The sequence below is a fragment of the Tetrao urogallus genome, assembly GCF_951394365.1.
Source record: "Tetrao urogallus genome assembly, chromosome: 2".
Taxonomy (NCBI): Eukaryota; Metazoa; Chordata; class Aves; order Galliformes; family Phasianidae; genus Tetrao; species Tetrao urogallus.
The window spans coordinates 20,642,269-20,668,952 of NC_136814.1; the positions used below are offsets into that span (position 1 = coordinate 20,642,269).

The window sequence follows — 26,684 nt, forward strand, 5'->3', positions numbered from 1 at the left end:
TCAGTGGTCCTCTAATTCCTTTTTGATCTCTGAAATGTATGGATGATCTTTCCCGTGTGCTACTTCCATGATGGCAATTGCCTATGAAGAGAGGAAAAAAAAAGTATTCACACAATTGATTCATATATAACACTAGGCTATAAATACTCTCTTTAGAGGTTTGAAGCAGTCTGACACCTCTAGCTACATTTTGTCCCCTTGTAGTCACAAACCCAGTAGGAAATGAAATGAAATTCAAAACTAAGTAATAAAGGTTTTTACATTCATATAATACTTCTTTCATCCTACAGGATCCCAAAGCACCTTTCAAAATTATATTCCTGACAAAATTACTTTGAATGCAACCAGCTCCAGGACAGAGAACTGCGTGTGGGGTGGGTAATATTCTGGCAGTATACTTAACCAGTATCAGATGGAAGCTCTATTCCTACCAATTCATCCTTCAGCTGCCAGAGCCACAAGTTAGTGGCTAGGCTAGTGCAGAAGTTGATAAAAGGTATATCAGACCTGATTCTGTAAACCCTTCCCTGGTTCCAGGGCCACCAATGCTTTAGGAAGGAAGCAGCTTTTGAAGTGAAAACCAGATCTCTTCAGCTTGAGGCTCTGCTGTGCCAGACTCCCTGCCACTTCACCTACAGATGGCTCTGTTCCTACCATTGAACATTCTGGACAGCCAAACCCAATGCCCTGCAACCTCCTGCCAATATCCACATTGCAGTACAGAGTGGCTTACAGGAGGAAGATTTCCACTTGAGAAAAGGATAGCAGTGCCCCAGGCATGTGTAAGATGACACAACAGCAGACAGGACTGAAAAGAGTAAATTTGGAGCATCTGAGAATATTTAAAGACCACAGTGGTAAGATGAAGCAAAGAACTGCAGCACCCTGACAGTAACAACATTTAGTCACCTTCCCCTCAGGGAATTCTATGGAATTATCCTCTTCTATTAGTTAAGTTGATACAACGGGAGCCTTAGGCTCTATCTCAGCAGCAGTGAGAAATGACTCCATCCCCCTCCTGCCCCTAAAGAAGTGACAGCCTTCTGGATGAGCTTCTGGAAAGTGACAGAGAACAATGGTTTTGTTTTTCCACTGAATTCTAAACCTCAGGGGCTGGAATAACTTTGGGCAGTCCCTGCAGGCAGCTTTTGGAAATGAGTCATAAGAAAATGTTTGTGTTAGGAAGCTAACTATGCCAACCACCCTACCTACAGCTCCCTCACTCCCCAGCCCGTGTTCACAGTGGCACCAACCCCAGTTTTAGTCAGAGCGGAAGCACCGCAGTGAAGACCCTGCACATAGCAGGGGGGTTGAAAGTAGATGATCATTGTGGTCCTTTTCAACCCAGGCCATTCTATGAAGAAAAACCTATGCTAATTTTGAATCAGCTGATGGATACATTTGAGAGTATTATATATACATTCCTGCACCATCCTTCACCATGGCTGTACAGATTCGCTGTTGCTGGCTAAAAAATTGCCAGCATCCAAAAATGTAAAAGAACCAAAAAAAATCCGTGACATTCCACACCGAGCTGTTATATACTGCAGTAATCACTGATACTTAGGAAACAAAAATAAACACTTGTCCAACGACAGTAGGGGAAGAAAGTCAAGAAGCATGAAACAGAATAGTAAAAAAGATAAAGGAATAAAAACTTAAAGAACAAGGAACAGACTTATAAAAAAGGGCAAAGAAAAATGTAAAATCTAATGCTGTATTTGCCAATTTGAGCATTACCATATGCATTGAATTCCCTTCAGCTATTTAAAAATCAATTGGTTCCAGAACAAATAACCACCAAAAGCATACCTAGTTTAACTTGGATACAGAAATAACAGGCATCAGTGAAGCACTGTGTGCCTTTCATAAGAACCAAGTGTTTTTTCCTGTCCTTACCCTGCAAGTAAGGAGAAGCTGAAGTTCTGCTCCAATTGCACTAGCACAGCTCCAGCTCAGTGAAGATGTGTAACAGTGGAAGTCCACTGTGAAAAAATAAGGCTCCTTTTAATACAGAACAGACCCAGAGTGCAACTAAGCCAAAATTCCTGTAACCAAACATCTTAACAAATGCTGCCTTTTCCACCAAGCCAGGCTTACCAACAGTAGCATGTCACGTTCCAATGACTCTATGCCTGAATTGTTATTATTAATGAAGAAATCAGGAAATACCTTCTTCAGGGCTTTCTCTCCAGCTGGTCTGTTCTCCAGTGCCACGTACAGTCTCCCTAATTTCAGCCACATTGAGGCAACGTTCAGTGAGTAGGAGGGATAATGCTTACTGCAAAGGAGAAAGAAAATAGACTTTATCAATCATAGCAGACCCAGAGCTCCCCCCTGCCCCCTGCTCTGCCTCTCCTGCCCCTGCCCATTTACTGCTCAGCCCCTCTGCTGTACTGCCAAGAGCCAGTGCCAGTTTTTTTCTAGGATGGCGCTGCCTGGCATTGGGAACTGAACTGAAGCTACCGTATGCCTCTGAACAGCTGTCAGATGGCAGTGACTTTCTGTCACTGGTTTTCATCTCTCCAGCTACAGAAAATGACTGCATTGTTACCATTTTTCACCCTCTGCAGAAATAACTCTGCTTATCCCATAACGGTCAGTCTTTAATGGAAAGCTGGGGTCCCTCAACAAGGTATGCAGCACTTATCAGCCCCGCACTTGCTTCTCACTGAGCTGACAGAGCTCAGTTCAGCAGAGCTGACCTGGAATGCCAGGCTTGGAGCCAGAAGAGCCGGGCAAGTCCCAGGGAAGATAAATAGTACAGAGTCCCCAGGGAGAAAGCACTGGCTCGTTCTCTGTATCACTGCTCTCTGCCAAGCGATCTGTGACTTGACGTTGGCATCTGCTCCAAAGGGAGAGCTCCACTCATGCTCCTCCCAGCTGGCAGGAGAGTCAAGGCTCAAAGATGAGAATCTGCTTGGGAGACCCACTGGCAGGATCACATGCAGTGTGTAACTGGCTGGCTCTAGAGAATAAGACCACTGCTGTAAAAATACAAAAAAAGTATTGGGGAAAATACTAATTGTTTCCTACAGAGGTTATGTGCTGACTTGCTCCACACAGGGCTGCAGTCTGCACGCTCTCCCCTGCCTGCAGTTCTAGGGCGGTGTGGAGAGCAGGATCGTGGGGCACCTTTAAGCTCAGCTCCAGCTCCCTCTGCTGCTCAGCGCCAGCCCTGGGCCCTGCCCTGCTCCTGCAGTTGCTGCTGAGAGAAGGAGCTAGGAGGGGTGGGAAGCTGGCAGTAATACTCGGCTTTGCCTCCATGACCTTACACAAAAATGGACTGCAGGCACACTTTAAAGCTCTGTTTTAGTGAAGTCTTCTTAGCAGGAGAATATTAAAAACAAAAACAACCAGAATTAGCACAGTACCCGTGGTGGGATAAACATATTCTAAAACTCAAAGCATGAACTTCAGACTGAAGCTGTGTACTGTATGTCACACTCTGATAGTAACAAACTGCTGAATGCAAGCACTCCATTTCAAGCAGTGATGTCACAGGTAGTGCGTTTGTATATTGAGTACTCAGAGAAGCAATCTCTGCTCAGACTTATTTTAGTTATTCAGATTACTGAATTGGAGCATTAAGGGAAAAAAAAAAAAAAAAGGTCTCATATTTACCTGTATGGTCTGATAATTTTTTGCCCATAACGCAGTGCACCTTCCCAATCCTGCACGTACAGACAGACACCCATGGCCTGGTACATCATATGTAACATGTAGACATTGCTGTCTTCAAACACTGCACCCATCTTATCCAGGCTGAGCTCACAGATCTCCAGTAATTCACTGGGAGGTATGCAGAAGTCAAGGAACCCAATGCACAGTTTCTGATCAGACAGCTACCAGATAATGCCAGGAAAAAAAAATGCCCCAACCTTATTCAGAATGGCTCTGAAAAGTGTTTTTTCTCCCGAAGGGCATCAATGCTTCTGTGCTACTTTGTGAGGTATTCCATGCTCAGAGGCACTGCTCATGAGATTATTCCCCCTCCTACCCAGATTTTCTACAAATGTAACCTTTGTATTTAAAAAAGCAACAAAGAAATCTGCTTTCCTGAACCACTGCTGCTCCAGTGATCTGTCAGATGAAGGAGCAGTGAGATTCCCTGTGCGGTGGTTACTCAATCAGGTCTGCTTCTGGCCCAGTGCATCTTTCATTTTTGTCCCATCCCACCAGTCAGGACAGGTAGGCTAGTGACCACAAACAATAGCTGCAGCCTCACATGCAGTCCCTCAAAACCAGGGAACATTACTGCACACTAAAAAACACAACGTCGTGCTCATTCCAGGCTCTGGCTTGTTCTGCAGAGAACGTATGGCGTGCTATTAGAAACTGACAACTGCAAGGAACCAACAAACACAGGGTCCCACAGCCCCACACTTGCAATGCCAAACTGCCTCTTGTCTCCAGAAGAGACAAGAGAACTCTCCAGGCATGACAAGAACAGAGGTATGTTTAACTTCTAGGTCATAGTACTTCTCCTCCAGGTACTTCTGAAGCAAGTCAGCACGTAAGCTTTAGGCTGCGGACCAAGCCAGTGGAGACAAGGTGAGACAAAGGATATATTTGTAGTGTTTGGCTCGTCTGAATTCCTCTATCACGTTCCTGGCATATTTGATCATGTCTCGTACCGCCTCTGCTGATGGAGGATCATTCAGCTTGCGGATTTTCAGTTTCTCTTTATCCTGAAGGAAACACAATGGATATCATGAACGCGGGTTCCAAGCCCTACAAAAAAAGGTGCATCTGCTGCACAAAATTAATAAAAAGACACAGATGGAGACTTAAGCTTGTTGAAGAATGTAGAAACAAGGGTAGAATGTGCACCTGCAATTTTCTCTAAAACCGTGGCTGGGAATCCTAGAATCCTCTGCCTCCCAATTCATCTGCCACCCTCTACTTACACGAGGTCCCTTCTTCTGAAAGATCCAAGAGCTTTTCGATTTTGTGATGAAAGCAGCTTTACATAGAAAATTTTACTGCTTTTGAGAGATTAGGGATTAAAATATATTTAGCTTTAAGGCTAGAAAAGCCCAAATACCTTAGGCCTTCCTCCATGTGATAGCTCAGTGGAAAACGGAATGATATTAAATGAGAAAAGTAGCCTTCATAATTACAAACAAAAATGTATTTCCACATGTTTTGTTATATACAACAAAATGGCTTTCTGCTGGACAGCTCCCTTTATTCTTATCTTTTTATCTAACTTATTACTTCATGAAGAGTCAACTGCAATCTGGAGATAATCTTTTACTGTTTAAACCTCACACTGTTGCTAGATTTCTTTTAACCCTCGTGATTTCAACTGTCAGCTAAATACAGAGAAGTCTTCCCAGCAGTGAAGGAGGCTGAGTGACAGGTGATTCCATGAGCAGCAAGTTACTAGAAATCACAGTGAAATCCTCGCTACTATTAATTCAGTGGCAAAATGATTGAGGTAACTGTGGGAGAAAACACAACTTCAGTGTCAACAAATTGGCCTCAAATGAGAGTATTGAGTAGGACTTCGAAAAAAATTACAAAACACACTATGTAGAGGAAAGGAGATGGCTGGTCACTTTGGATAGCAGCTCCTAAATGGGCACTTCTGTGAAAATGCAGAGAGGAAATGATCTAGAACTTGAGGATCATGAATTATGCCAGTCAGATCTATCTTGACTAGAATGACAGAATTGCTGCAAGAAGCTTAGCTCTCCTAGGACCTACACTGAAGGACAATCAACCAACTGGCAGAACAGGAACAGCTGTTGTTGACATCTGCTGAGTTCAGCTGCCTTTCCCTCCCATGACAAATGCTTTTGTTCAAAGTAACTAACACCCTGTTTTAAGGAACACTGTCTGCACATTTGCCTTTGTCCTTTGAAAGGCACCAAGTGATGTCCAATGAAAGTAAATCTGGCCTGTGACCCAACACTGTCCTGTCAGTGACAAGAATGATATGATGCTGTTTGCAGGAAATCCCATTTCACAAATTCTGCTGGGTCTCCAGATAATCCAGCAAAATCATACATGTAGAATTGACAGAAATGTCCTGACCAGGGACTACGGCAGAACTCTATGCCAGAACAGGACCCCCAAAAATGCCCCAACCAAGGCTCACTGAGTCAGAAAACACACAGTTACAAAACTCAGTTCTGATCTAAATTCTTTTGGCCAGGTAGCGTAGACACAGCATAATTACCTACTTCTAACAGAGTTTTTGTCTTCACTTTGTAGATCAACTTTAAATGAGCATCCACCTGGAAATTTTGTGATGCGTCATAATTGAAACGCCAGGAAAGAATGAGTATAAGAAAGTCTCACAGGCAGAAAAACAAAAAACAAGCCCTCTCTCTATTACCCTACTTTCCAACATTTAATTAAATCAGATAGAATATCACATCTAGGGAGATGGGTAAGTGCCCTGACAGTCAGAATCATTTCATGCCAATTTAATCCCGTTATTACCTTTTCCTTCATAGTGCACTCCCTGCAATCACAAGTGAAAAAATAGGAGTCTCTTAACCTGTCATTCCTGTCTTCTGTGGGATACAACAGGTCAATATAGCTGGTAAAAACCTAGGCAGCAAAAACAGAATAGTCAATGAAAAGCAGTACAAATACACGTATTTATTGCTACCAGTTCTGGAAATCATATTTAGTATGACTGACCCAATTCGTGAATCCCTGCAGCCATATCAACTGCCTCTCCCCTCACATTCCAAACCTCTCAGAAGCACTGGGAGTTGTCTTTTGTGAACACAACCTGACAAAGAAGTGTTTCCTTTCCTATTCAGTATGGAATTTCCCTCACACATTACACTGGCTTAGATCCAGGAGAGGAAGATTCAGGTGTGGATAAGGAAACTACAACACCATAAATATCAGACTCCTGTCAAGACTACAAAGAGATGCCGACTTTTCAAAAGTAAAATAATGACTTCAGGTATCCAGCCTGGTATAAATCACAGTGGCCTGGCTTTTTGGAGGCTGGAGTCTCAAATTTTTCCTTCTGAAAACTGAGTAAAACTGGGGCAACAACAGCCACTTTAGAAACTTAGGAGAAGACCTTTAGATCTCTGAAAAGAAGGCCCAGTGCTCCAGTTCTAGGAAGATGAACATCAAATTTACTTCAGTGGCAACACTTAAAGAAAACCTACTTTTGATCACTTTAAAAGCCTTTCACATGCACTGTTCTAGAGTTTTCCTTTATTTCAATGATCACCAGAAAAGAAACCCTTCAACTGGCTGTAGTGTTGTTTTTTAAATGACATCTCCCTCAAGAAATACGCCATAGGGGATGCAGTTGATAACTTTGCAGACCAAGAAAGACTTTTAGTTTCATTTCCTCATCTTCAGTTATTTCAAAGTAAAATGCACGTGTAATTTGATGTTACATACACTCCCAATCTTTCTGTGTTATCTCACAGCTTCTCCCACACTCCCCTCCTCCCTTCCAAGCATGTAAAACGCAGGAACAGCATTTACAGCAACCACTTAGATTTCTGATGCAATGCCTATATTGAATCTGAAGGTGGAGACATAGGCCATAAGACTGTGCTGGGCCCAAATAAAATCACTGGTCCACTTCTGTAAAATTCTTAAACGTCAGAAGAGAGACTGACTGCACAAAAGCAGTGAGGTCCTATAGAAGCGATGCAGCTTCGAAAACACTGTTTAACCAAAAGAAGATGTCAGCAAGGTAGTAGAATGCTCCTCACTTCCACCTCTTATTGCTCTCCAAAATGCCTGAGACTCCATGGGAAAATTCCAAAACTGATTATTCTGTCCGTTACCACAGGGCATCTGTAGTGACTGCCAACACCACCACAGTGAGATCATAATAAACAGCACACTGAGAAGTTGCTCACCTGCATTACCTCTGTCCCAGCAACTGAAGTCACTCAGTTCACAATGGTGAACAGCTGCAATCCAGGAAAACCACCCCTATCACCTTCTCCAAAATTACTATTACACACTTCAGAAATCAGCTGGAGTTGTCAAAGTCAAATCTGAATTTGTTTTGATCAGCATTAACCTTGAAGGCTAAATTAACCTTGTGGGCAAATGACCCACAATGAACCTCCACACGAACTCCATCCCCGGAGTATTCTCATCCCCTGTACATACAGGAACAATTTCCCCAAGTCTGCCTAACTTACATATCCTTAATTTGAAAAAAAAAAAAAAAAAAAATTAATTTTATTAAAGTAAAAATAAGCTCTGCAGCTGAAGATTTGCTGCCAAGTTCATTACTTGACTGAGAAAGTTTACCAGGGCCTTAGTTTATCCATCACTGTTCAGCTTTGCTCCAACTAAAAACATATTCCTAGCTCTTTTGTGATTACACAGCTAAACTCTGCTGAGTGATATGACTGGACAGAGCATCCACAACACATGGGACCGAAACAGATGTAAGAGAACTTATCTGTTCCCATTTACCTTGTTTATTCTGGCTTCACTTCCATTACTATTATACTGGGAGCTATTACAGCACTAATAATTTTCTTTGATCTTGGAATTTCAAAGCACCAGCCAAACATCAGCAAATTAAGCCTCCTTTTACAGATGGATAAATTGAGACGGAGGCCAGCAGACATGCAGTGACTGATGCAGGTGCCCATCCCTTGTTTTAACACAAAATAGGATACCGCCTCCTAGAATCACTTCAGCCTTCCTGCACCACCATAAAACCACACCTCAGGCTTCTCTGAGAAACAAGAGATCCTTCCCCCCTTATTATTAAACTGTCATCTAATTGGAACAAAGTCTGAAAGCGGGATACATTCAAGCAGTATACCTACCTCTTCTCCAGGCTCAATCTCTTTCACAGCTCTTACTTCAGCCACTGTCCCTTTGTAAGTTACGATCACATTTGGGCAACAGCTATGGTTCATCAGTGCAACACTGTAAAAGCACAAAAGTGAACATTTTTCCCTCTCCACCAAAAGCAACAGGCAGAAAGTTAAGCAAAACTTCACAAAACAAACAAGCCTGAAAAGACCAAGTCAGTCTTCCTCTACAAGCTGCTCTTAGTGAGGCTTAATATGAAGGTAACCTGGGGAAAATCTGCTGTGTTTTAATTTATCCTATCAATATGGAAAATGGCCATTTTAATGAATCACTGTAGTATCTTATTATAGCCAGACTAGGCAAGTTATTATTTTCCCATTCTTAGAGTGCAACAGTACAGCTGACAGGGTATTTGCACACCTTAACTTCCAACAACCTATTTAGCTATTTGTAAGAAACAGACCATTTTCCTCTGAGAAGAAAGAAACAGAAACCCACTTAGCTACAAGGAAACAAACAAATGCAGTTGCTAGACACATTTAAGATCAGTGTTAAAATTTTATCTCACTCCTTGCAAAGATAAACAGCTTCCATGCTTAAAGTGGGAAGAAGGAGATCTCTGTTTGATATACCAGCACACAAGTTACACAAAAAAGCTCAAGACTGCTATTGAAAAATACTTTCCTCTCATACTAAGCCAGGAAGTGCAATTTGCTGCTTATTTAAGATAAAATGTTGAATTTTAATTCTTTCTCTTCAGAGCTATTGAAATAATAATCATTGACGAACAAAGAATGGTGTTGCACTTGATTCCAAGTGATCCTGGTTTCATATTATTCTCTTCCCACCATGACCCTGTTCCTGGCCAAGATTTCATGGCCTCCAGGGATAAGAAATAAACACTCCAGCCCTCCTGAAGCATGGATCTGTATACAGCAATCAAACCCTTCTCTAACAGGGCACCAGGACACTTGAAATTGCTTTGACATAATTACTACTAATCCACACCTCACAGGGAAGCCGATATAAGTAGAGCTGATAGCACTTGCAGTGTGGAGTTTGCAAAGAACAGAGACAGAATGGGAAGTACAGACTTAAAGGGAAAAAAGTTACACAGCCTCACAGAGAGCTGTACCTCCCAATCCACAAACTGCAGTTAATGACTAACATCTGCAGTTTGTTTGTAAAGCTGAGGAGGTTGCACATATTTTTTCCCACTGTTGAAGCAACAAAAAGCATGGCAGTTTATAAAACATCTGAGGAGGCTGAAAGAAGTTATGAAAAAGATTTATGCTTTGCAAAGGAACAAAGGTAGAAGGGATGGTTTTTTGCTAGCATCAGGTGAAGCATTATACCCAAGCAATGCAGAAACCTGTGGATAAAGCAAGTCACTTACAATCCTTTTCATTTAGCTTTGATCATTACTCGATGTCCCCGTCCAGAACCTGCTAGCCAAGTAAGTCTGTCTCCTACCAACCTGTGTATAGTTCACAGCCAGAACTACGGGACTTCAAAACAGATTCCAAGTACAATTTTACCAAGTTTACTAGATTTACAAGCAGAACTGCTGCAAACCACTGGCAGATTGAATTAGTTAACATATTTTAAACATGACAAATTAATACTAACTCTTTGATTTAATTTCTTTCAATACAGGCCTACTTCTAAACATGCGAAAGAGCCTTTGTTTTTAAATAAGTTGTTCTTATTTTTTTTTTAAATATTAAACTTAACCTACTCAGGAAATATGGCTGATCCCAAATGAGACAGTTCTTCATCTTCAATCGTGAAACCATTGCAGTTAACCTAAGAAAAAAGAGAAAGAAATTAACTCACGTTCTGGTCAACTTACATCACATTCTCATACTTAAAAGTTAACAGCCACCATTTGCTTACAGTTTTCTTTACATGTCAGCTGTATTCATGGAGAAATTACATGACATCTCAAACAGTGAAGTGAGGACAAAATCCATCTCCAAAGGAACGTGCAGGACTACAAAGAACTGTCATTCCAATACTTGCTTCTGCTCAGGACACAGCACCAAAGGGATTACACCTCAAAATGCCAATCAAGGGAAACGAGGCTTGAACAAAGCACCACAAAGAGTGTCCAACAAAGCAGACCACTGCAAACATCACGTGTAACAACAACAGGGCAAGGAGATCTCAATTGGTCATTGCCAACAACGGGCTGAAACAGAACTTGCATGCAAGGAACAACACAGGGATGAGTAGCAGCAAACTCAGCCAGGCTGGGGCACTGCAGAGCTTTGAAGGAGCATGTGTTACTGAAATGTGGCACACTGAGGATGTCACCTGGTCAAAGGCTGCAAGTATGAGCTACAGCTGAAGCAGACATGAAGAACATAGGAATAGACTAGAACCTCATATAGGCATAGAAGAGGACAGAAAAAGAACAGAATGCTTGAGGAAGCATAATAGTGATTTAATCAGAGACTAAAAAGCTTATTCAGATATATTTCTTATAGGTTCAAACAGGTTTTAAAACCTTCTCCTGTTTTATTCTCACTAAGCTCAAAGGAATGTTTCCAGACTTTCAACTCTGTCTGACTTAAGTGACCTAGCTGTACCTCAAACGAATATTTTATTCCATTTTTACTGCAAGTCACATACATGCCAGCCCAGAGAATCCTAGCCTCACTCACCAGCCTCTCCCCTAAAATCCTTAAAATCCTCACAGAAGTGCCAGAAAAACACTGAAAGAACTACAGTCACATAACGAAGTCCAGCTGAAGCTATAATGGGCACAAGAGCATTCAATCAAGCACAGTGTAAGTGCGTGCTCTGGAAGGGCAGGAGGCAACAACAAACACTACTGATGCCCCACAGGCTGGAATGCAGCTTGGACTAGATTTCAGAAATGCACAAATGGTTTCCAAAGCCACCCCTCAGTTATGAATTGTTCAGGATGAGTTCACAGCTAAGTGTCTTGCATCTCTGATTCACTTTCCAGTATTTTTGGTGAATTTATTTGTTCTTTATTTCTCTGTTTTAGCAAGTTAGCATCCAAAGGCTCTCTGATGAGCAATAGCCAACATATGAGCATACCTGAACCAAAACCAAAATGTAATTGCTAAATACAAAAGCAATAGAAGAGAAAGATTATATCAACAGCAAGTAAGAACATAAGGCTACAAAGGCTGACATAGAGAACAGCTTGATGGATCTGAATCACAGGAAAATATTTAAAAATATGTAGTGAGTTATCATCAATTCCCCTGCACTAAGCCAGAGACAACCCACTTCTTGAATGCATCATACCACAAATGACACATGAGGAGCAAATAGAAGGGATGAGATAGCACTGTTTTCCCAGAGGAGTGCATGACTAAAAAAGGAAACAAGGAGAGAGTAAAGAGACTTGAGCAAGAAAAGGAGACACCAAAGTTGTTCCCAATGGTGGAACAGAGAAGGTGCAAAGTAAGACACAGGAAAGGATGGGACACCAGAACTTGAAAGAAGAGAGAAACTGAGAAGTACAATGAGATGAGACTGAGGAGGTAGAGTGATAGTCTCAACAGTTATGCTCCAGAGAGACAGAAGAGAGTAGAATGATACCTACAGCCGGGGAAGAAAGCGTTGAAGGACTAGGATGCTTTGAACAAAAATCTTTGCTCCACTCTTAAACATAATTGTGCCTTATCTGAGGTGGAAAGGAGCTACACCAGGCCAAACCCCAAAAAGCACTGAGCAAGGAGTCTGAGGTATTCTATTGCCAAACAGCTGCCCTCAGCTACAGGGAGAAAGAACAAATGGAGAAGCAAAGTAAAAACGCAAAACCAGAGAAACTATTGAAGCAAAACAAAGGCACAGCACCATATCTTTTAGCTTTTAGCTCAGGTTAACTAATCATTAGAAAATGTGTTTGTATGCATCAAGTACAGACCGACCTCTGCTTTTTCCAGAATGATGCATAATGGAGCCAAAACCTCAAAAAGTTGTATCCTGTAAAATACCCTTCTGGAACTTCCAGATGATCTCTGGAGTTTTCAATTACAAAAATACCAATGTTTACAGTTGAAGATAACTGTCTCACAATTAAGATGAATTCATTTGACACCTACAGGTGACATTAGGCATCCAGAGGGAAGACTGGATAGAATAGCAATTCATGGAGTCAACTGCTCACAGTAGTCATCGGAAGCATTCAGGAAAGGGCATGAAAAAGAAAATTATTATACAAAATAACTTTCTTTGGGGGATTCTAGCTACACTCCAGTAAAACTATACAGAAACAATGCAAGAAACTGGATGTACAGATTTCTTTAAAATATCCCTCCAACAAGTCATATTGTCAAGTCTTTAAAATAGAAAAACTTTTTACTGAAGGGAAATGTACAGTTAGGAACAACTGAATGAAGAACAGATGACACATACGCTGAAGAATCATTCCTCTACAATGTAACAGTGCCTGTATTAAGGCAATAGTAACAGTGTCTCCTTACTGATACACTACTGGCTACATGAAGAGGGAGGTGCCATTTCAGCTTTCACTGCATCACACATCTATTCATAGCTCAAAATCAAACTTTTTACTCAGAAGTTTAAAACTAGCTTGTTTTGAAGTACAGGAGAAAAAGAAGAAAAAAAAAACATAAGGGTCCTTTCAGCATTCCATTTCTGCATTATTTCACCCATGACAACACATTTGATGTGTATGAAAATCAGGTGAGAGAAGAGAGGTGACATATTCTAGAAATGATCTAACAAGAGATCCTGCCTTGCCTTCATCTCTCCAGACGACAAAACTAATTGATTGCATTTAAAAGCCATAGGTCAGATAAAAAAATCAGGCTGCTCTTTCCTATTCTCTGCTGTTGAGATCCTTTGAAGGCAAGTAGCTCTCTTTGTATGTCCACCAACAGCTGCACTAATGCTTGGCCCAAGGCCTAACTTGGACAGAGTCTATTATAGGCTGTTTCCCATTTTCTTCAGTGTTTGAGAAGCACTTTGCAAAAAATCTGAAGATAAGAATCTCTCCCTCACTACTGAAATGGAGAGCGTCCAGCCACTTCTGGCCAAGGAAGTGCACCTTTGCCATCAAGCACACTCAGCTCTCCTCAAGATAAGCAAAGAGCTATCACTTCCATCACCAGTAAGATTTTGCCCCTTTCACAAAGGCTGAACTCCTCCTACAGTACCATCCACCTAAGCAGACTACATTCTAGCCAACTTACTTGTGCAAAGAGAACTACAAGAGCAGCATTGTCAGGGTACTCCATGTGCTTTGAATAAAAGTGATGAAGAGCAGCAATGTCGTTCTGAATCAGCTCTCTCTTTTCATTGTCTAGTTTGTCAAGGTCTGTGGACAAAGAATACATTCCATTTCAGTAAGAGGAACACTCCTCAGTGAACTTCAGTTAGGCTTAAGTTAAACAAGCCTGGACTTAAACAGAAACCCCTCATGGAACAGCTACTCGGAAGTAGCACAAAAGTGTCTGTTCTTCCATAAAGATAATGCTTCTTCTGCCAAGGGCACGCTTATACTACAAGAACATGCAGGATTAAAAATCACTTTCTAAACATCTTTACGTCAAGCGGTAAACGGACAAAAAATTATCTTTGCTGGGAGAAAGGTTACACTGTTTAATAGGCATTTGTTAGCCCTAGCAAGCAGACAAGCCATCTCTCTAGAAGCGTATCTACTGCAGCTAACTGTCCTCAGCTGTTTAAGATGACTTTATGAGCTATCTGGTTCTGTCTGCTGTAGTACAAAATGCTTTTAGATAAAACATTTCTTCAAATATGCTTTACAGAGTGTAAGTCCCTCATACAGACCTAATCTTCATCAGTATCAACCAGTCAGATAAGGAATACTACTTATTTTTGCTCTCAAAATTATTGCTCTCAAAATACATGGTCTTTCCCAGCAGACGCCCTGACTACTTGCAGCCATGTGTGACAGTGACTTCACAAAGTCTGATGTTAACACTGGGGCTAGTCACCACGGCTCCCTTTGCAGTTAGAGGAGCATAATATAAGGTTGCCTGGGAAGCAACACACTTTGACCTACTGCAGGGACCTCCTTTGGCATGCAGCAGCGCCTGGAAACACCCACATCTCTGGGAGCTACAGAGCAATTCACAGAGGTGCGTTTCACCTGCTGGTACATGAGGATAACAAGAGATGGCAAGAACATCAGGTGAAGTGTCATGGCCTCACCTGCCAACTGTACTCCCCTCAGGGTTTGCTCAGAGATGTACCCTCAGGGCCTTGACAAGTAGTAGGAGAAGCTGTGGCCCACAGGACCTTCAGGTGCTTGATCCATGCAAACTGAGCTGGATCACTGACACTATACTCTTGATTCTTTCCCTCCCTCAAGCCCTTTCAGTCTTCAGGAGCAGAATTCTGCAAAGTTTTTCCTAATCCTCTTTCTCACTATAGCAATGCCATCTGCTCTTTCCTGTTCTAAGAGAGTGACAGCAACTAATCAGTTTCCCCTCTACAAAATCACAGTAGAGAAAAACATTCTGAAAAAGAATGCACAACAATGGAATAAGCATTTGTCAGAGCAGATGTGAGTGACAGGAGACTCACAAAAACATTGGGAGAAATGAGATGCAATAATTTGATGATAATTAGGACAAGCCAGAAATAGATTTTCAACTTTGAGCTAGAATTCAGGTGCCTTTTCCTCTCCTGTGTAAGTTGTTACAAAGAGCAAGGCTACAGGTGAGCACGATGAAGGTGTGGTAAGAGGAGAATCAACAAGGCAGAAATAGTAGGAGAGAATCTTATTACCAAAGAAGAAACAAAATAAGGGCTCCTAGAGGATCAGGGAGACATTGCAACTGGAAAAAAAACCCAAAACACATCTGCCTTTCAGCTCCCAAAGTAATACATTATTGAAAACACATTGCAAATAGAAGAATATACAGAAATTATTTCAGCACTTATCTGTCTTCCCTGACCTCAAACTTATAACCTATCTTCAAAAATTAGCCTTGCCTTACAAAAGGTCAAATGTTGGCATTTTTCCCCTTTACTTCCCCAGTTGTCCAAAGACCTGTGATAGCTTTCATCCAGGAAGTAAATTAAATCCTAATTCTGATGGTTTTGGTTACCTTGCTACCTCAACTTCTAGCACTGGCTGCATTTATTCAGCATTTCATAAAGGGTTTTGGAAACGTCAGTTTCCAATCAGTGAGAAATGTGAATATATAAACCTATTGTCTCCTTGTATATTGCCTCCAGCACCAAGAAAGAGAAATGACAGACCAGTGGAAATGCCAGGACAGATATTAGCCCCCTAGTTGCTCAATTTCTAACTCTGCCTCACAGGATGTAAAGAGTAGCCTTGCAGTTAAACGCAAGCCATTGCCTCATATCCTTCCTCGGATTATTTTGGAGCATTTAGGACATGGAATTTCAACACAATCACATATAACATGTCAGATTTGACTGGCAGTGACAGATAGTGAAGCACAGTCCAGAGGGTTCTGCAATTAGCCCCTTAGTCACTGTCACCATCAAGCAACTATGCTGTCTCTGATTTTATGCCTTCTGGTAACAAATACCAGCTATTTTAATTTTACAACATTACAATTCTCAAAAGACAGCAGAGTACCAGAAAAGCCATGAGATGGATGTATGCTACATCATTAATTCTGTCTAGGTTTTCACCCTTATTTCACAACCCTACAAGCAACCAGGAAAAAAAAAAAAAAGAAGAAATAATAGCACTACACTTTCAAAATGCTAGGTACCACAGTTTTCTCTCTTTATTCCTTATTCAAAAAGAAAAAAACAAAAAGTCAGATGCTCCAAAAAGTGTTGATGGAGGGGAGCAAGGTGTAAAGCAAACACAAACAACTCCCCTGTTTTTACTTACGTGATTCAAATTCTTTCACAGCAAGCAGCTTCTCTGACTGTGTTCTCTCAGGGTGAATTTTCTAGCAATAAGGGGGGAAAAGAGAAACAAGAAGACAATATTTTAGTGTTTCTAAGTAGGCTGTTTTGTTTATGCTGTTATAAGCTGGGGACTCTCACCTGTAAATCAAATAAAAGCATGCATATGAAATTTATAAAAGTCAAACAGCAATGAGTTTAATTGACTGCGCTTAGTTAAACCATAGAAATATTTTCTCTGCATCAAATTAGGCAACCAAACATTAACTTTTATCAAATTTATAAACATAAACTGAACGGTATTTTAAATATGTCATTTGCTTTGTTCTAGACACCCAGAAAGCTGCTAACAATAGCAAGCAGGCAGGAGCCGGGCTTCGCTTTGAGGAAAGTGAATAAACTGACTGTTGACAGAGTTCAAAAGCAATGCTCCATTGTTGGCCTAAGGCCACTTCTTTGTAATCTTGGCCATTAAATATGGCTTTGCAGGTGGCCCAGCAGCTGAGGTTCAGGGACCATGGTTTGCATATTTAGCTTTTATATGACATGGAGGGTTCTCCCCCCTCCTCGTAAGCAATAAAAGCACAAATTTATTCCAATGACTTTTTGTCATTAAACATCCGAATTTGTTTGTGGATCAGCACCAAGCCGTACTTTAATTAAGTCACACACATACATTCACACACACAGCAACTATAGCAGCTACCTTCCCAGCGGGCCACCAAAATCCTCACTCCATACGGTATCCAGGTTGCCCTTGCCACATAAGCAGACCTCAATCACACAAATATGCTTAAAAGAGGATTTGTTTTTGCAGAGAGTTTAGAGCCCTGCAAAGAGACACAGCGTAATAACCTTTCCTGTCTCTGTTAGCACGTGTGTTGCCCTCAGTTTCCATATGGTAAGGAACACTGAAACGTGGTTGACATTGCAATCTTACGTCCTCACTACTGACATTCCTTCTCACCAAAGATCAAGGTTCTTTCAATCTGTTTTTCACCAGCTAACTCCAGTAATCGTAAACACCAATATGTGAGTACCCCAGAGGTGTTCTTGACTCTGGGCAGTGCTACACAGTTATAAGCTGAAAAAAAACAGTACAGCAGGCAACTAGAAGCATCCCTCAGAATTTAACCGTACATATCAGGTCTCATTCTCTTTTCTCTAACAATAGCATAGGCATGGTGCTAGCCCACAAGTGTAACGAGTTCAAATCTACCAGAACAGACTCTGAAACACTGCATACATTGTCAGTCTTATTGGTAAACTTCTACAGACTCCATTCAACACTACCTGGGCCACAAGATACAGCTAGACAGCTTAAAGACTCACTATAATTTTACTGTCTTCCCCTAAGTCTTCAGCTAGACTACCACGATGCTGCTGACACTACTACAGAGGTTTGATGATCCATTCGTTCAGCTGCTCACACACTGCATTACACCCATCTGTTCACAGGAAGCCAGAATGCCTGTGCTTTGCTGGGACAGTTACTGCAGGTCAATTTTTGCTTTCCTGTCCTCCCTGGCACACAGCATAGGAACATACCTCCCAAGTTCAGTTTTCTGCTCACCTGTTTGGCAAGGATCCTCGCCGTTAGCCTCACTGTCTCCGAGGGATTCCAGCTCTGCCCAAAAGCACACATGGCGGAACATTCTAGCTTATGCATTGGCCAGTCTTCCTTCTGCAAATGTAGAAAAATATTTTTAAAAATTAGCCGTGAAGATAAACTGATGAAAATGAGGATACAACAAGTCCAGGCAGACCCTAGAGGTCAAGTGAAATGTGTTTCCTTTAAAAAAATAAGATGACGCTCACTAATTCTGAACAAAAGCTTGAGTCACATTGGAGGGCTGCAGCTATCCTGCTTTTTTAAAACAAATTCACAAGGGATAAGTTAAGGTCAGAACATCTTCATTTATTCAATGGAAAAAAAAAAAGAACTAAATGGTGAAGAAGCAAACAGACAACATGATTTATAAACCACCAGTTCTTATTGTTCAGATGAAGCACGTGAGGACAGAGTAGGTCTAAGCTTGATGGCTTTATTGGGTTCATTTCCATTTAATACCTTGGCCCCTCATTATGACATGACCCTGGTGTAATCAGGAGTAATGTCTGAAGTCAATGGATTCACAATCACCAAGAATGACTATATGTAAGGTCAGAACCAGGCTTGCTGAAGAGAGTCATCAGATTTTTTCCTTATTTGTTGTGGGATAAGACTACAACTAGGCAACAAAAACACACTAATAAAGACAAATACATCTCACTGTAGAACATACAGCATACTCCTAGTTCAGCATACAATGAAACCAGGGAGGGATGGCACAAGCTACTGGCTTTTTGCAGTCTACAGGCTCCTCCAAACCAACAGAAACTTTCAAAGATTAGCACAGAATCAAATTAACGCTGTGCAATGGCATACAGAGCCTGGCACGGGCTGTTCCCAAACTACATCACACTTTATTTCTTTCATCAGGTATGGAAATATTCTTCTATATTCATGCAGTGCACAATTATTTATTTACGTATCTCCCCCCCAGACACATGTATAGTGCGTTAGAACAGCCTGTAGTCCTCTGCTTGCATAGGGAGCACCCATTTTTGGTTTCAGACCAGATTTAGACTAGTGGAAAACTGAAGAAAGCTGAAGAAAGAAACCACAACAAACATATAAATGACTGAAAATGAAAACTTTAAAAGCTTCTTGCAGCCTCCAGTAAACTTGTAATGTCCCTTCACTGTGACTTGCACAGTGACAGAGACCTCGTGTTAGCTCACTTAGTCATTCAGAAAAAATAAAAAATATAAACAAACAATAACCTATCAGAGAAGCTGAACAGCAGAAGCAGAAGAAAGACTGGATTTCACTCAGCTGCCTAAACACAGATATTAAGAGCTGTTTGAGGCATCCTAGGTTATCTAAAACACTCACGTGCAAGCAGCAGAACTACAGGAAGATTAATTTATTAGGGGAAGTAATAGCCAGAAGCCACTTACGATAACCTAAAAAGTGCAGAGCAGTGCATCCTGCCTTGGCTGTCCCACTTACATCAAGTTTATGCAGATCAAAACAAAAGCTGATACCTCTAATTCCAGAGTTGGTCCACCAAAACATTCTTCTACTGAAATGTGTAATTTAATTGCCCTGAATGTGTGGAGCTTTCGGAATTCATTGTATTAGGACAAGAAAGTGAATGCCTGCCCTAGCCTCATGTAGGACTTCAAGCCATACGACACTGCAAGATGATTCAACCCCTCACAAGGTCAGCTTCAACGTCCTTCATATCTCAATATATTCCCCACCTCAAAAAAAGAAACAAACCAATAACAGCATGCAGGCTCCCTGAAATGAGCTCAAGTGTGGCTGTTCTAAGAGGACATGGCCATACAGACCAGGCAAACTAAAATAGGATATTACACTGTAATCATGTCATGTGAAATTATGCTCTCAACTGTCCTACAGCTGTCACGCTATGAAGTGCATCCCCCATAGAGGCTTATTTCCTATGTGTGCCCCAAGACCTCTCTCTGGAAAATTCCTGATACCCAGTGGATTCCTAAACAAAGGCCAATACCATAAAGATGTACAAAGTTGGGACCTCATTTCACACCCCTTCTTTTCTTGCATACTCATGCTTCAGACTTGCTTCTGGGATGCAAGAAGCAAAGAAAACAGAGCCTAGAGTTTTGTATGGCAGCTTTCATACACCGGGGTAAATAAACAAGAGATTACCTGAAAAAACAAAAATCAAATGCAAAATCACATGCATGTCTCAAAGCAGTGTATTTTTAAAAGTCCGTTTGCTCTCTTTATTCTTTACACACTGCTAATTAAAATCTTTCCCCAGGCAGAATCACACTGGGTTATATGAACTAGTAAGGAGGTTAAAGGGACAAGATATGGCTGAATAGTGTGAAATGAGATAAAAGCCTGAAATGCTACAAGGAGAGAGAGCACTGATGACTGAGTAATATCTGGGATGGAAACACTGGGACAGCAGTTTCCCCTGCGATCTCAGCAGGACTGTGTTTTGCATTCTTCTCCATGCTTTTTTTCTAAGCAGTTTGAATTATAACAGGTAGCATTGTTCTAGCTGAATCCCTGATGTTACATTAATAATATTTTCTTCCTATTTTCCATACATTCACAGTACTTTTCCCTTCATTTAGGAGTGTGTGACAACATTTTTGGAACGGAAGTCCTTTAAAGCTCGTGCTTTTCACATCAAAGAATGGAAATGGTCTTCTCCATCAAGTCCTTCAAAGCAGTTTCACTGTCCAGGACACTGACATATAGCTCAGCATTAAAAATAAATAAATACACCTCATACCCAGAATAAGACTCAAACCCAGAAAAGCATCCTGGCACTTGGAATCATAGAATCATTAATGCTGGAAAAGACCACTAAGATCAACTCCAACCACAACTCCACCACCACCATGCCCACTAACCATGTCCAAACTTCCTTTCTTCCAAACACAGGATTTCTCTGCAGGATGTAAACTTTGTTATATTTCACTTGGTCAAAACAAAACACAAACAGTAGACAGAAATGTTTGACAAACCATCAGAAGAGAAAAGCCCACTTCTTCGGACCCAGTTATGCTCAAATATTATTCAAGTCCCTAACTGAACTTCAGTGAAGCATCTTCTGATGCCTGCATTATCCAGTGAAGTTCTCAGACACAGCCCTTCATCAAGCAGCAAAAGCAGGAACTTCACACATCCTTCACTACTATAGCTTACTGAATGCTGAGCCAGAGAGGGTATTGGACTTCCATGGGATAATGTTCAAATGTTGACAAGAGACATTTATCAAAGAGATAACACAGAAAGTTCTTCAGTAGGGAAACAGACTCTTTCCAAAGGCTTTAACAGGGTCTTCTAGCATCAGATTCTTCTTGCACAGAACTGTTACAGCAAGAATTTCCTATTTCTTCTACAGTTTAGAAGCAAAGCAGATTGGAAAATTTCTGCAAGGTCCCATTTAAAACACATCTGCTTGATGCTAACTCCAGATCTACAACTAAAAATATGTTTCCCTTATTCTAGAAATACCAACTACAACACTTTTTAGCATGACATGTCAAGAATAACCCCTAAATATTTTGCATAAAGTATATTTCAAATATGGAAAGTCCTGATAAAAACATCTCTTTCTGCACTTTGGCTAGCTGATCTCCACTCTGTCTGGGATAAATAATAGCTCTGTGTAGCAACAGAGAGCGGAGCTCTAGTAGCTGGTTCAAGTTCACTGGTTCTACAGTTGCACCCACATAACCCCCTTAAAATATTTCCCTTTAGAGTGTTTCAGCAGCTAATTTCTGAAGAGAAAAGATAAGCACAGGTCTCCTGCTGTTTGACTAAAATTATTATAATTTAAGAAGTCAAGACCTGAACAGCTGCAGATGGGGTCTGAAAGCCACTACTATAATAACAGGCCTGTGCTTCGAGGAGCCAACAGCGAAGAGCAGAATTGGTACGAATCAGCTGCAACTCTCAAACCCTTTTAAAAGGGGAACCGGATCAGGGGCTGGAAAGGAAAGCAAGACCAAATAAATTGACAGACACGTACGGGAACTGCAGCAGGCCCAGTGTGAGAACATATGAAGTGAGGCCTAAAAAAATTAGCCTCTACAGCACTGAAAAACTTTGTCTGCCACTCACACCTCAGCACTACATTTCCCTGCTGGACATCATTAGATGTCTTTGTATCTGAACCATCATAATATACACCAACAGACAGAAACACTTTCAATTCATTAACTAATCAAACAGACTTCAGCTGAGCATCTTGACCTGTAGTTTTAAGGATAGCCAGTTTCAGTTCAGTTTTATCTCCCTGGAAGACGTTCTACTATAAAAATAGTTTTCTGACCACAAAGAAAAAGAAAGGTAAGAAAGCAAAACATGGACAAGACTATCCAGGGGGAGAGAGGAAAGAAGCCTCTTTGTTCTTACTGTGTAAACTTATCAGAGAAAGCTGCTGAGGGAAGGACTGAAGGAGGGGCTTGGAGGTAAAAGCGAAGGACTGCAGGCCAGCAGAACTAAGTCCTACTACTTCCACCCACCCTGGTTATCAATTTGCTGTTTTTCCCAGCGCAAACTGGGAGATTTCCAACTTCAGTAAGCCTTGCAATGACAGTTATATGCTATACAAACCATTGTGAGCTTCATAAAGAAAGACAAGAAACTTAGAATCTCAGATAGAAATTGCTGATCAACCAACAAATTGCTTTGTTCAGGTATTTCCTTTCCTCACGTAGTTAAGGGCTTATTAAGAAATAATGACATGTGGAAGCACTTCTTCCAAATAAGCGTTTCTCAAGAATGAATCCTGGGTTTTCACAACACTGTCATTAAAACTCTTTCAGACTTCTCTCAAGGGCTTTAAAGATGCTTATATGGCATTTTATTTCTTCCCAGTGCAACTGCTATCAGTGTCACAATACTCTCTGTACTGAAAATATCATTGAAAAATTAAATCTTCTAAGCATTTTGAGTCCAACTGCCAAGCCAAAAAGCCATGCAATTCACCCACAATTCTCCATGATGTTGTAGGAAAGCTGAAAGCCAGTGGAAGCAACAGAAGAACTAGAGGAGGATAAGCTAAAGTTTGCCTCTAGCCCAGTAGAAGAATAAGATGCATGCTTGAAATAAAAGCACCTTAGATACTAGATTTGGGAATTTTAAAATTTTGTTTTTTTAAAGATGCCTATTCCAATATTGAGATGAAAACTGTAATTAAAACTGCATGCAAATGTTTTGGATGCCTTCATATTGCTCTACTTTGTTGTAGACTTGTTTATATTCTATTCTATGAGGCTTCAAAAGAACAATAGTATATAAAGAAAAAAAAAAAAGAAAAGCAAGAAAAGCACTTAAAATAGTTTTTTAATTATTTAACTTTTTCCTTAGACACAAACTCTTCTAACAGTTTAGTGAGATAATGTCAATTTATCTGGTTTGTGCTCTAAAAAAGAAGTAATACAGACATAATTAGTGGGCTGACAGGCAGCTCTAATCAAAGTCTCAGTGGTACCAAGCCCTGGAGCTACCGATCTTGAAAGACTTGTGCAGACCATGTCCAAATCCTGTAATTGTTCAATGCACGATTTCATGGTCAGCATCTGTGGGATGCTGAAATTGACTGGGCTACTATTAACCACAGTTAAAATTAGAGGCTATCAATGACAAACAATAAATGGATGTAAGCATCCCCCACACATACTGTATTACCGTACCTGACATTCCACATTGCAGTAAAAGGCCTGCTTACATCTTCCACACTTGGACAGTCCTTCTTTCCTTTAAAAGAAAACAGGCAGTTATTCTATTCTATAAAGCTCAACAAAATACAAATGTATCCTTTATCACTAATAGGTATGAATCTCTTACGGGGGGCTAATCTAGTAACCCTACAGCTCATCTGAGAAGAGCATTGCACAGCATTTCATGTTTCCTCAGAACACTGTAAGTACAGCTTGAACCCCGAATTCAGATGGCAGATGCTATTCTGATTTGTTTAGAGTTTGAAAAGGAAGTTTTTCTTAACAACCGTTATTATGCAAAAGCACTCTGTTGTCCTAAATTACAGGGTTTGGGAATGTTTTATTCTATGCTGCTTGACAGACAATTTCATTTTTTGGCACTACAAGCTGCATGCTGATTGCTAACTTCTCCTTGCTTTCAGAACTTCCCCGTTGCTCTATATACCTGCTCACCATTCCTAGCCTTTTGCTTCTGCTCTTCCAGTTCCATTGCTTCTTTGTCTGCTTCAGTAAGCACGATCATTGTTTTGTGAGTAATCACCTCTCAACACCAAATTACTAAATACTCTTCCACCTCCTGTCACCACACAGCCTCTTTCTGTCCTGCTGTCCAGCATCTGCTGGATAGCTGTGTATCCTACGCTTACCTAAGGCTTGCACTCTCTGTTTAATTTGTATATATCCCAACAGAGGGATCTGACAAAATGAAGATCCTTTTCTGCTTCAAGGTGCGTGTGTTGTAGCAGGTCCTATCACCAAAACAGCATGTGTTACTCAACGTGACATTTTGGTGACAGCAATAGGTGGTACCAAATGCTTTAAAACGCCTACACACTTTCCCCAGTACAAGTTGCAACAAAATTTGTTTAAAAGTGTGGTAATAATTATAAGATGTACACTGGAGTAAAACAAGAGTGACTGTCTGCATAGAATACAACAATGAAGGGCATTTTGCAGAGGTCTCTGGCACTGGGGGTCCATAAGGCCTTGAGATTGTCAACATCCCCTGATCGTTCTTGCAAAGCTGACGGGGAAACACGAGTGTGTCAGGCCACCAACAGCATTCTGCTTGCTGACAGCATGCCCCTCGAGTACAGCTGCATATTTAAAGTAACAAATATCATCAGATGCAAATGTGTCTTTCTAGTCTCATTTTTACGATGGCACGCCTAAGTCTCTCTTACTAAGACTTTACCCACAACCTTCTAAACACTGCAGTTTAAGCAAATATAGTTGCAAATCAAGCCCTTTTTTGTAGTATGTACTAGTTTTGTTTCTAGTTCGGTGTTGCTGAAATGGGGAGCACATACAAAATGTTTTCTGAGAAATGGCAGATCCAGGTACTTCAGTGAGATTTTTTCCCTTCTAGCAGAACCCCATCACTCTGGCTGAAATAGCTTTTGGTCTCCTGCATGGTAACTACTATGGCACATTCAGTGTATTTCCCTTGATCACTGTGCAGCCCTAGAACTCCATAGCAGAAGGCAGCATGGAGAAAAAGCAGCGTTTAAATAGGCTGATCCCGCCGACTGTTAGAAGTTATTCTATGAGAGAGACCCAAATATTTTTAGGTCACTATTATCACTACAATATTACTTGATGACAACAGAGAATGGAAAGTATCCCAGAGAGGCTGTGGAGTCTCCTTCTCTGGAGATATACAAGACCCGCCTGGATGCCTTCCTGTGTAACCTACTCTGGGGAGCTTGCTTTGGCAGGGGAATTGAACTGGATGATCTCCAGATGCCCCTCCCAACCCCTATGATTCTGTGATCCCATACAGAGAGAAATCTGGGTGCGATAGACAGATTCTTCAACAGAAGGCAATTTATGGTTATGCACAAGAAGAAAAAAAAAACAAAAAAAAACCACACACACAAAACTCCAGGGATGATAACTTTCTAATAATAACTCTAAAGTGCCTCAGCAGCCTCACAGAGAGGCAGGAGGGCAGCTGGCACACAACAGGGGTCTGGACTCGACGATCAGCACAGGTCCCTTCCAGCTCCTACGATTCTGTGATTCTGCAACTGCCAGAGCGATGAGCCGTGGGATGCCAGGCACGAGGCCTGCGGTCAGGGCGTGCCGCTCTGGAAGCGCCCTGCGGAAGGAGCCCTGCTAGTGCTGCCTGCCCTCAGCCTTCCTCACAACACAGGAAGACCGAGGCTTTGGTTGAAGAAGTAGTATCCAGACAGGCCGTGTGCACCACGGAAATGCAACGTAGTTGTCTGGCAACCACGGGCCCTTCCTCCCCTGTCACAACCTCATGAAAACGGGTGAATACTTCAGCGCTACAAACCGACACGGATGCAATTAAACCTCTCGCAAGAAGCCGCGCGCGCATTTAAGCGACTGCAAAAACAGCCGAACCTTTTCCCCCTCAATTTCCCGGGCTCTCAAGCGGGGGAACCCAATTCCACGCCGCAACCTCCCCGCAGCCGACGAACGCACGGTGCGGACAGCTTTCCCGACGCAGCGCTGCCCGCGGGGCTCCTCCCGCAGCCGCCACTCGCGGGGCCCGCACCCGCAGAACCCCTGCTCCCAGACCCCGCTCCCCGGCCCGGCCCGCAGCCCCACCTGGCGAAGCAGCCGTCGCAGTGGCCGCCGCGCTCGCTGACGGTCAGCACGGCGGTGTAGGCCGGGCAGCTGAAGAGCAGCTCTCCCACGGCGTAGCGCCTCAGAGCCCGCAGGCCCCGGCCCTTGCCGGGACTGGCGAACCTCTCCAGGCCGCCGGGCTGCGGCGCCGCCTCCGAGCGCAT

The 26,684-nt window shown here is 41.8% G+C and overlaps 1 protein-coding gene across 1 annotated transcript; it reads right to left on the bottom strand.

Annotated features, from left to right (window-relative positions):
* Positions 1 to 26,684, bottom strand: SMYD2 (SET and MYND domain containing 2; the record flags this gene model as incomplete). The annotated part of the gene is made up of 12 exons (XM_079550614.1): positions 1 to 81; positions 2,173 to 2,281; positions 3,625 to 3,792; positions 4,552 to 4,691; positions 6,454 to 6,564; positions 8,790 to 8,892; positions 10,517 to 10,584; positions 13,977 to 14,101; positions 16,631 to 16,691; positions 18,221 to 18,331; positions 23,899 to 23,962; positions 26,503 to 26,684. 12 exons carry the CDS (start codon positions 26,682 to 26,684, stop codon positions 1 to 3), a joined length of 1,323 nt encoding a protein of 440 aa, XP_079406740.1.